Source organism: Anopheles maculipalpis, chromosome X (genome assembly GCF_943734695.1).
Source record: "Anopheles maculipalpis chromosome X, idAnoMacuDA_375_x, whole genome shotgun sequence".
Taxonomy (NCBI): domain Eukaryota; kingdom Metazoa; phylum Arthropoda; class Insecta; order Diptera; family Culicidae; genus Anopheles; species Anopheles maculipalpis.
The window spans coordinates 7195272-7206754 of record NC_064870.1 but is presented as its reverse complement, the minus strand read 5'-3'; the positions used below and the strand labels follow the sequence as shown (position 1 = coordinate 7206754).

The 11483-nt window shown below is 47.4% G+C and overlaps 1 protein-coding gene across 1 annotated transcript; it reads right to left on the bottom strand.

Moving 5' to 3' along the window:
* Positions 1–1892: 1892 nt before the first annotated feature.
* Positions 1893–8112, bottom strand: LOC126561963 (uncharacterized). The gene is made up of 4 exons (XM_050218398.1): positions 4304–8112; positions 4064–4224; positions 2629–3911; positions 1893–2471 (listed from the first exon to the last, which is right to left on the bottom strand). Exons 1-4 carry the CDS (start codon positions 8095–8097, stop codon positions 1893–1895), a joined length of 5817 nt encoding a protein of 1938 aa, XP_050074355.1. The 5' UTR covers positions 8098–8112.
* Positions 8113–11483: the final 3371 nt, after the last annotated feature.

Here is an 11483-nt window from a genome sequence, read left to right as displayed (position 1 = left end):
ATTCCCAGTTTGCATTCACTAGACTACTAGGATGCCATATGACACTGTTACTATGCTAACGAACGAATTATAGAGCCACACTTGTTTCGCGCTCTACTTACCAGGAACATTCACTCCCACTTCTACTTCACTACTATCTTTCTCTTCCCATGACAAATCCGGCAGCGATGTACCTGAACCGGACGAAACATTTTTATCTGGTTCCCGATATTCCGTAAGATTTGTCGGATTTTTGGATTCTTTAGCCGGACTTGGTGATGAAGTCTCCATCTGCTCCTGTAGTTGAACTGAAAATGTGGCAACAGACTGTAGAAAATCCTATTCCCAGTTTGCATTCACTAGACTACTAGGATGCCATATGACACTGTTACTATGCTAACGAACGAATTATAGAGCCACACTTGTTTCGCGCTCTACTTACCAGGAACATTCACTCCCACTTCTACTTCACTACTATCTTTCTCTTCCCATGACAAATCCGGCAGCGATGTACCTGAACCGGACGAAACAATTTTATCTGGTTCGCGATATTCCGTAAGATTTGTCGGATTTTTGGATTCTTTAGCTGGACCTGGTGATGAAGCCTCCATCTGCTCCTGTAGTTGAACTGAAAATGTGGCAACAGACTGTAGAAAATCCTATTCCCAGTTTGCATTCACTAGACTACTAGGATGCCATATGACACTGTTACTATGCCAACGAACGCCGGTACGCTGCATGTACCGCTATTCCTCGATGTATGCCATATTGTTCATACTATCGTGCAAACGTCAACTTCTTATCAACATTGTTCTCAGCTGCTTCCAGTGGTTTTTCTACGAGAATGTTTTCTCCAAAATTCAAAATGCTCTGTTTTGAGATGGTTATCGTGGTTTTAAAAGCTCTCGTGGCCCTGGGTTTCATGAAGTTAGTAACTGCCAGTTGATTAGATGAGGAGTATTTTGAGTGGAGCAACTTCTGATATAGTGCAATTCATAATTTCATAATTGATTTTTGACAGCCAAAAAAAAACCCTGTTCAAACCAAACAATGTTTTAATAAACCTTACCCGTACAGTGCGCAATCATCAAAACAATTGATTTGTGTAGGTGGTTTGCATAGTTTTATTCAACTTCGATTCCCATTTATAATTGTATTTATATCGACCCATACTGTCGGGAGAGGCCCGTATATAGAATAGAATAAATGTATGTAGATTTGCAGCTAGCGAATAATCTTTTTAAACCGTATGACAAATTCCGTTCATATAGAGCGGCATTTCGTTCTTCTTCTATAATATCAGCGCTGATGAAGCGAACTAAGATAACTTAAATATCTATACTGATGCTTTGTAATGTGTATATATCTTTTTAGTTTTAATGTTTGTTTCTGATAGATATAAATAAATTCTTGCTTGTTGCGTTGCGAGTACGTGGGAAACATAGCCTTAAAATAATTGTTTTCCTCTCTGGTGGATACGCATAACTAAAACGCTAAAACAAAGCAAATAAAAATGCACATTCGTTCGTAAGTTCGTTACTGCACGAGCATGGGGCGGACTAGATTATATCGCTATAAGGATGATTATTTTATAATTCATTTATATATTTACTATCTCTATCAAAAGGTGTGAGTGTTCGTTTCGGGCGAGTTGATTAGGTAACATGCGACGTAACAGAAGAAAAAGATCGTTCCGCAGAATAGGTTTGACACACTCGAGGCCGACTATCCGGCCAATGGATAAATCATCTAACCGATAGCCAGCATACGGCAGTACATCCTTGTATTAAGCAAGCTGCATGTGAAAGTTTGCAATAGTAAAGTATTTGTTTAAAATTGCTACCATCATGAGATAAGCACGCACTAGAGCTAGCAAAGATTACGCGAAAAAGAGAAAACGTTAAGCAGCGCGATTACTTCTTCAGCGTACCAACCCCACCGGGAGATGTTTTCAATGTCCCCATCTTGGACGGCTGTTGCTTTCCCGCTTGGAGTGTCCGCTTCGGCGGTGGTATGCGGCTCGATGAGGAGGTTTTCTCACCTTTCAGTAGTGGGATTTTGGACACCGGTTTACCGTCCGCCTGCGGTTCGGTGGTTCCACCGGATGCCACCTTCGGTATAACCTTCGGTACGTGCATTGACAGCGTCGGTTTGTCCAACACGAACGTATCTTGGCGTGCTATACCGAGCCCTGTCGCCACCGTTGGTGTTTGTTTGAGCTTCTGCTTTACGGGTTGCGTTGGTTCCGGCTGAAGCTTTTTCGTCGCCGAACGTTGTGCATGCGGCTGGAAGAGGGTTTTTACCGTGGGACGATGGATGGGACTGCCCGAGGAAGGTTTTGGCGGTGTCCTGCCGGCAGGAAAGGCCCCACCCTTTGGCACTGGTTGCCGAACGCGGGAAACCTTCGTAACGCTTTCCACTGCCGGTTTGACGATTTTGGTCTGTTGCTCTTTCTTTGTGGGTTTAGCATCTTGGCTTTTCATGGGTTTGCCCTGAAACATCATATAAAACAAATAAATAAAATTAGAAAAAAATAGCACAACAGGAAAAGTTTCTACAGCGCCATCTTTTTTTGTTACGCCTCTATCAAAATAAAAATCGAACATTTTAAAATTCAAACGACAATTCTTGCACTAGCATACAACGTACCTTGCACTCATCCTTGTCCGCATCCTTGTTGATGGAAGATTCGCGTTGTAATTTCCGAATCCTAGGTGAGCCCGGGTTCGATACGACGCGCACAGGTTTGATAACACGACTCGGTGCCGGCATTGTCGTTGCTGTCGTAGTCGCTAGCGGGGTTGCCATCTGCTCTTCGACGGGTGCGAGTGAAATGTAATCGATCGAATTCAGCACGATCGGTTCGTGGTGCACGAATGGCATCGACATTTGGTACAGAATGGATGGTGGCTCTTCGCTCTCCAGATTGCCTTCATCATCCATCATCATTCCCACCCGTGAGCCACCATGTAGACAGTCGGCTAATCCCACCACGACAGATCCACCACCCGGCACCGTCGTTACCTTTTCGCCTATCTTAAACTCGACGGCTGAGGTAACCGTGCTGCATTCCTCCGTACTGGTACGCACGTGCCGTTCTTCCACCTGCGACACCAACTCCTGGGTAAGCCGTTCGACCGACTGGAGCATGCGTTCCGGATTTTTATGCTTGGCACATGGTCCACGCTCGAAACTCTCGCCCATCATTAGCGGTTGCTCCAGCATCAGCTCATCAGACCCAGTCGGGGCTGTGTGAGCGGAAGCCATGTTCGCCGCTCCCACCACTATTCGCTCGTGAGCCGCCCGGTGCGTGGCGGGTTCGACGGTGCTGCTGTTGCTGGTGGCGACCGTGTTCGATACCGCCGACGGTGTTAGGCTGAAGTAGATGGTTGTGCTGTCGGTGATGTCGGATGTATCGGTCGGTGGTGGGGAATTCGCTCCCGGTGCCCGTCGCCGGCCACCGATGCCCGACCGGACCGATGGTGAGTAGTTTTGCGTTTTGCTTCCTACGCCTGGCGACACTTCGAAGACACCGACATCCTTCGACATCGCAGGCGTAGTTTGCACGTTTTTTGACTGGGACGACGATTGCTTCGGGATGGTGGTCGGGTTCGACGGTCGCTGCATTCCCCCCACCGCGAGGGGCAACAGTTCTTCGCTGTCGTGCTGCGTGGACGACGTGCCACCACGCGCCCCAGCCGGACGCATCCCTTTTTGGATACATTCGACCAGCAGCTGGTAGTCTTCCTCCTGCTCCGAATCGTCATTATCCTCCGGTAGGCTGTCGTTGTTGGTTAAGGGTTGTGACAAATGTGTCGGTGACACCCAACCGTGGTTCGTCGTTAGATGGTTTGATGTGGCTGGCTCTTCACGACGCAAAAACGAAACATTTTGCTGCAGCAGTTGTTTCGTAACATCATCCGTAATATCACCTGGGGGAAACAATTTTCCCAAAAAAGGGAGAGCGTAATTAGTAGATGCCGATCGAAGTAAGGTATTTAGGTAAATAGGCAAACGACTAAAACAGGAATAAGTTAAACATTAACTATGAGCTATTATAAAATATTAAAATAAAGAAACTTACCACGCCCGTGCTGCACCTTCCCAGTGATACCGGCTGCAATCGCCTCATCCAGCAGATGATCATCCGTTTCGGATTCGACCGATGGTGAGCTTACCACTGCTATCTCTCGCTTCTTCGGAAAGCCATCCTTTACCAGCAAATCAATCAATTCCCGATCCATACTATTGCGAACAAACAATTTAAGAGAAAGGAACAAATATAGTATGTAAACGTACACTTGGTGTCGCAATGCTAGCTAACCTTTCCAGCGATTTATCCCGCATCGTATCGGATGCCATCGTCAACTCCGACAGTGCCGACACGGTGGAGAAATTACACGGACTGTCCTCGATGTGGAATGGGTTTAGCTCATCATTTGCCGGTGCAATTGTATCGTTCGTTCGCATCATTTTGAACGGATTCTCCTTAATTACCGGTCCACCGCCTCTCGGTCCCACTAGTGGGTGGGATTGTTTCGGCTTTGGCATACCGCTCAGTATGCATTCCTCCAGCAGGCGATCGTTGTTGTCTGACAGGTTGGAGCTATCGTCCGAATCGTGCCCATCATCATTCGCCGCCGACTCATCGTAACGCAGCACCGGCTGGAAAGTGGGCCCATTTTGCTGCTTTGCAACACTGCGCGCAACGACACTGTTCATGCCGATGCTGATACAGGACGCCAGCAGCTCATCATCCTCACCACCACCCGCATCGGAATCTGCGTCGGATGCGTGCCCTTCGTCCGTGGTGGTTGCGTTAGTAATGCCAACCAGCACGAGATCGGCCGGATTTGGTAGTACCGGTGGTTGCGACGCTAGGGAACTGCTCTCCTCCACCACCCTTCCCTCCTTCTCATCGATCTCGCTCTGCTTAATCTCATCCTTCTCCTCCAGGCTAAGATTGCTCAGGCTGGTGGCGCACGAAAACTGAGCTGGCGTGTGCTCTACATTAAACTTACTAACCGTGTCTGCAAACGCACCGATACCGTCACCATTCCCAACGCGAAGACGGCCACCACCACCACCACCATCATCATCATCCGGGGGAAGAATTTTCGGCAACATCGGACGCTTCGTTTGCGGGTGCGGTGAGTGTGGTATCGTTTGCGTTGGTGAGTCGGGCAACTCCGACGGTGACATCACGCCAGACGCCATTCGGCTAAACTCGCTCACAATCGAACTTTTATCGTCGGTGCAAGCCGGTTCCGCGCTCGACAACGAACCCATCGAGCTGGTGCGGGAAAACATGAGCGGCGTTTCATCCGCACCGGTGTTCAGAAACGAAACCGATTTACCTGAGACCGGCCCCCCGGTAATGCTAGCAACGTTCGGATCACCAACCACTACCGCCGTCGGAGCTTGCTGCGTCTGCTGCTGCTGCTGTTCTTCCATGCCCGTCTGTTGCTGCTTTTCCTGCTGTTGCGTTTCGTGCGGAAGATCGATTATGCTCAACGACGCTTCCCGGCTAAAGTCGGGCGTTCCCTCTTCACAGTAATTGAACGGTTTGTCCGGTGTGTTACAGCCCGTATCACCGCCACCGATAATAGCTGGTCCACGTCCGATTGGGATCGGGTTCGATTTCATCACCGGTCCGCCAACAATGCATTCCTCTCGGTCCACAACCACCCCCACTGGTTGGGCGGGAACCGGTCCGACCTCGACCGGTTTCATAGCTGCACCAGCTACCGCACGCAAATCGCTCATCGATGTAGCACTGGAGATGATCTGTGGCGTACCCTCGGTGTAGTAACATTTGACGGAATCCTCCGGCATCAGTACGTTTACTGATGGATCATCCTGTTCGCCGGTCGCTCGCCGTCTGTAAGTCGCCACTACTGCCCGCTCGTCATCCTTTTCCTCGTCTTCCTCCGAATCGGACTGATTTTCGGCGTAACGCAACGAATAATCTGTCAGCTGATCAATGTCCGTTTCCTGATAATCGTACGAATGCTGATGTAGCCGTTCCTCTGGTAACCCGTAGTTGATTGGTGTTTCCGGTTCCGGGTCCGCATCCGGAGATGATCCAATTCCGTCCCGCCCAATTTCTCCCACCTCTTCTTCACCCTCGGACGCTTCGCTTGGTTTACGATAAAACGCACAGCCTAGTTCCTGCTCCATGGCACGCTGCTTACGCACAATCAGGCCAGGTTTTGCCGACGTTAGCCCAGTCTCTCCTCCTTTCCCATTCCATACAGCGGCATCCGTCTCATGCAGCGTGTTCACCGGTACTGGCGCTGTACGTTGTACTGGTTGCTGCAGCTGTTGCAGATTTTTCAACGCCAGCCTCGACCCGTTCGAGATGATATTGTGCTTGCTGTAGATGAGCGAACGCAACATCGGTATCGCACCGTGCTCCCGCAAAAAGCGCTGATCCTGCTCATTTTCGCTCGACAAATTTCCCAACGTACCGCACGCATTGCTTACCACCGTCAGGCTGGGCGATTTAAGCTGATCGAGCAACAGCTTCAAACACTGCTTCTCGCGCAGTACTCGCCGATACGCTTCCGACTGCGCAATATGGCTCGACACGTTCCGCAGTATACCGCCCGCATTCTCCACGACACTCCACGTTTTGCTCGGTGCTTCGTACGATAGGAGATCGATTAGAAATTCCAACGCCCCACTAACTTCGCATATCTTGGCCCGATTCTGTGCGCAATGGTTGGAAAGATTCCACAGCGCGGATAGGATCGATTTCAGCGTGTTTTCTACCGTACAGCGCATCGCCGCCTCGGTTAGCCGTGTTACGGTTTCGATCTCTACCAACGTTTGCTTCGTGATGGAGTCGGCGCGCCAGGATAGGTTGCGCAGCACGGATGCGGTTACCTGGACGAGCTCGGTACAGCCAAGCTGCGATACGAGCGCCCGCATAAAGTCACGGTTCGAGCAGAGCAGCGCCTTATTGTTACCCTGGCCGAACGTTAGGTTCGTCAGTACCATGCTCGCGTAACGGCGCATCTCGATGCATTTCAGTGCATCCGGTGTGGCGCTGCCGTGCACGTGATGGTCGAGCTGTATCAGCGATGCGATCGTTTGTAGCGCCCCGAACTGACACATTGCGTGGCGGTGCTCCTCGTCGTAGCTTATCTTTGCCAGCGTTCCGATCGCCTGTATCGGATGACGTTCCGGGTCCGGGGCGGTCATTGAACCATCCTTTTCCTCCCGTATCAGCTCGCCGGGTTCGGGATTTTGGGTACTTTCGCGCGTTTGTTCTTTTAGCAGATCGGTATAGTCAATTAACTGATCGATCAAACGCAGCACTTTCAACTCCCGGCGGGCCGCTCCCTCATCCCCATTGCATCGGACCACATTTACCAGCGCTTGCCGTGCATTCCGGCGTGCGACTTCGTTCGGTTCGTTATGGATAATGTGCACCAGCAGTGGTACGCAGCCGGAGCGCCGCAGCGCGGAACATTTTTCCTCGTTGCGAGAAAGCTCCAGGAACTTGCAGGACATTTCGAGTACGTTCGTTGAGCCTAGCATTGAAAGCAACGAGTAAACGCATTCCATCTTCGGTCCGACCTCACCCAGCTCGCCACGATTTAAGGAAGGATGTTGCTGTTGCTGTTGGGGTTGCTGCCGCCTGGGTGACATTGCTGCAGGTCTTTCCTTTAGCGGCCAGGTACCACCACCACCTTGCTTGGCGGTCGACACAATGTTCAGCGTGGTGACCGTTGCCGTCGTTACATCGTACGATACATTCATGATCGGTATGGCTGGTGTTGTGGTGGCGTCTAGCGCCGCTACCGGTGGCGGACGCTGGAACAGTAACGATTGTTCGCACACCACCGTAGCGAGAAGGGGTCGCCCATTTACATCATTATGCTCCTTTTTCTCTACGGATAAAATTTCCTCCTCCCCATCCTCCTCCTCCTCATCCAGACCCCGCTCTTTGCCCGCTCCATTCCAGCAGTGGTCCACCAGCTCGGCGGGAGGTTTGTTGTCGTAATCGAGAAAATGGGGCTTCCGAGACACGGCCAGCTCGTCCAGCTCGAAATCATCGTCCAAGGACGAGTCGGCCGGCTTGCCGAAACTTTCATCCGATGGTTTTGGCATTACGCACACACATACACGCGCGTAGGGAAGAAGGTGTGTCGTACAATTGCTGTTTTGATGCTGTCCTCCGTTCACTTGTTTAACTGTCCGTGGCTAGAAAAAAAAAGATTCGTCCTTGCTTAGCATTAAATTGTGCAATTATTTGTCCTCCCTGGTGCAAAGCACTAGAGATGGGAAAAATAACAAAAAGGTAGAACTTGTTCGCGCACGATTCCTCAAAACATCGATTAAAACTATCACAATCGGAATCACACGTGCTGAAACCGGATCTAGCAACCGAGGGTGTGTTCCAGAGAACCTCATCACCCCCTACATACCACACATCCCGTTCGCCATCGTTAACAGTGGCCGTGCCGTTCGGTAAACAGATTCGCACCTTCCGACGAACATCTCGAGCGCCATCGCTGTACCACCACACCGGAGAACATTTGGTAAACGGGTTCACTTTTGTTTTCCTGTTCCTGTCGATTTTTTAACACATACAAAAGTTCCTCAAAAAAAACACACACACACACACAAGCCGCGACCCAAACACTTGGCACACACTTTCGTTCGCTGTTTCAACACATAAACGCACAGATTAAAAAGGATACTTTTTAACTAGCTTTTCTCTGCATCATGGAAGGTTTATCGATGGTGGTTTTATGCACTTTCGCTATCCATCCACCAATAGGACACAGTAGACGGTGATGCTAAGGGGGTGTTATTGTGCATATGCCGAAATCGTCCCGAGCTCTTGGATTGGAATTTTTTACACACACTTTCGTTCGTTTTCTACCAGAAAGGGAGATGGATTTGCACTGCTGGTTCAATTTTCCGATCGACAACAATAATCCTATATCAATCGTTTTCCAAGCCTATGCTTTGTTTTGCTTCTAACGTTTGTGCCCATTTCTGCACAACATAATTTTTGCACTTTTCTATACAAAATACTTGCTTCAATTCGTTTGGAATAAGTCCTTCCCAGAATCGTGTGGGTGAAAGGGAGCAGAAAGAGCTGGCTTTTCATTCGTGTTTTCCCTTTCGCACCAACGCGTTCGTACGGCACCGTGAAGGGCGGTGCGTTTATAACACCGCGTTCCACACTGGACTCGCTTCAGCGTGTTGTACCGCTGTCAGTTGCGTTTGCTTTTGTTTTAGCACAACTTTTATTTATGTTTGCAAATAATTGTAAAATTAATGTCTTTTATTACTGCCTTTATGGTGGTTGTAATCACTAAAGATAAGCATAAATTTAGCTTCATAATAATAAAAAAGGCTCACTGGGCTTCGGCTTGAATTGTTATTTGGTTCGGTTTTATTGTTGTTTTTGTATTAGTACAACATATTTTGGGAAAGCTTTTCGAACGCAAAATTCAAATTCAAAACTAGAATATGTGAAGGAAACAATTTACTAGCAAGTGTTGTTGAAAAGTAGCTATTTTGTGTTCAAAAAATATTATTTAAATATAAAACAGAGAGACGACAACGACACCGGTCGCCAAACCCGCCAAGAAGAAGAATAAGGATTCGGACGTTGTTGAGGATCAGGCGTTTGCCTTTCACATGGCAGGAATCTAGATATCGACTCCCATCAGGACTGTTCTCTCCTATGAAGGATTAGGTTTTCAAATTGCACGTAAAATCTCATGAAGGAACACAGCAATGGCAAGCCAAAGCAACCCGAAATTGTAGAGCGAACAATTTGGTACCCCAACCTACTAGCGGGAAGGCATTCTCGCTCTACAGACCCATCAAACGACATGTTGAAGTTTCAAAAGGTTCTGATCAATTAAACATTGTGGTCGCTATCTCACTAAAAAAAAAAACATGGATTTGATATTTAATAAGAATGAGGGGCAGGAGGAAAGAGAAAGGTTCCCTTAAAAAGGCTCCAGCGGCGTCGGTCTTCACATGACAGGACCGAGGTTTAAGTATTATCTGGGCCTGGTTCGCCTGTAGTGAGAACTGACTATCTAACTACTATCAGCAAGTATCAGATATCAGCAAGTCTGGCCATTCGTTGGCCGGCGTGACCTAGTAGGTCGTTAAACCAAGAAAAACAAGTAGAAAAAAAAATGAAAACAAAAATTTAAAAAAAATCAAGATTGAGACGAATCCTGGATATGATTTCCTTAGTCTCAAGGGCCATTACCATTAATTCTGATAAATTGTACACTTTCAGGAATGCTGCCTTTAGCTTACCAACATCCCAATATATGCGTCCCATCGCCTGATGAATAAAAAAATAGACTCAATTACGGATTAATATTAGCTCTAGACTAATCTACTGATTGTCGATGCCAGGCCAGGGTTCTTATCGTAAAAGGCGAGATAAGGAGACCCGACCTGCCTGTACGGGAAAGTGTGTGAGAAACAGTAAAGCATAACAGCTTACAGTCAAAAGTAAACTAGCGTTGTATTGTACAAGTACCAATCATAATCTTCATTTATCTCCTTCGTTTGTGATATATAGAGCAGATCAAACCATCAAGACATCGGGAATAGAAAGTAGGGAATGCTATGATTGACCAAGATTATGGCAAAGCTCACACAGTAACACCGTTCACAGTTTTATATATATACATATATATATTTTTTTATTGAGATAACATATTTGGCACACGTGTCGACATACTCTCGATGAGTATTTTATGAACATAATATAAGAAAAAAACAGATTACAAAAATACACTGATCTTATGTAAAAAGTCTACAATCACGCTAACTGCTAGGTTTTGACTGCTCCGGGATCGATCGTAGCTATTTGGTAACTCAACTACTCAGTTTCAGTTTCAGAAAGTAGCGCAATGAAAAGCAGGGTAAAATTAACTGTTCTACACAAAATCAATCTATGAAGTAAAATCAGTCAGATTTTTTGATCGTGGGTATAAAATCCAGAGATTTGTAATTTTGGTTACCTAACGTTTGTATGGTTGGAATCAACTGTAAGGAAAATAGAGTTTCTTAATTTTTAGGCATCAGGAGATAAAAGGGGAATTCACTTTCTAGTTTTTATTCCTTTTCTGTGGAAATTATTCGGTACAAAAATTCGGTGGACAAGGACACGTACATGCTGATGATTTCAAATAGCTCGCACGAACTGATTCGGCTTCACAAACGTCATGGAAGCTCAAAACCCTAAGAAACGGACACAAAACAAACCAAAATACAACATTTCAGCATCATAAGCAACGCATTATAATGTATACCATTTCTGGTGGTTTAATAACTGACCTAACTCACTCACTTATGTTGGCCTGCTCTTTTAAAGAGCACGTCGTCCTGACATGGCCCGGTCAACAAAAGATTTCCAGGAAACTCGATCCCTGGATGCAGCTTCCCATCCGTGTAGGCACCCGATCTCCGACAGGTCACCCTTCGCCTGATCTAGCCAACCAACTCGC

What these genes read in the sequence shown, in the direction of transcription:
- LOC126561963 (XM_050218398.1), bottom strand. Translation starts at nt 8,097, where the DNA reads ATGCCAAAACCATCGGATGAAAGTTTCGGCAAGCCGGCCGACTCGTCC. An exon ending in GAAGGTGCAGCACGGGCGTG is followed by an intron (nt 3,912 to 4,063) that starts GTAAGTTTCTTT and finishes TGTTTCCCCCAG; the next exon opens with GTGATATTACGGATGATGTT. An exon ending in CGGACAAGGATGAGTGCAAG is followed by an intron (nt 2,472 to 2,628) that starts GTACGTTGTATG and finishes ATGATGTTTCAG; the next exon opens with GGCAAACCCATGAAAAGCCA.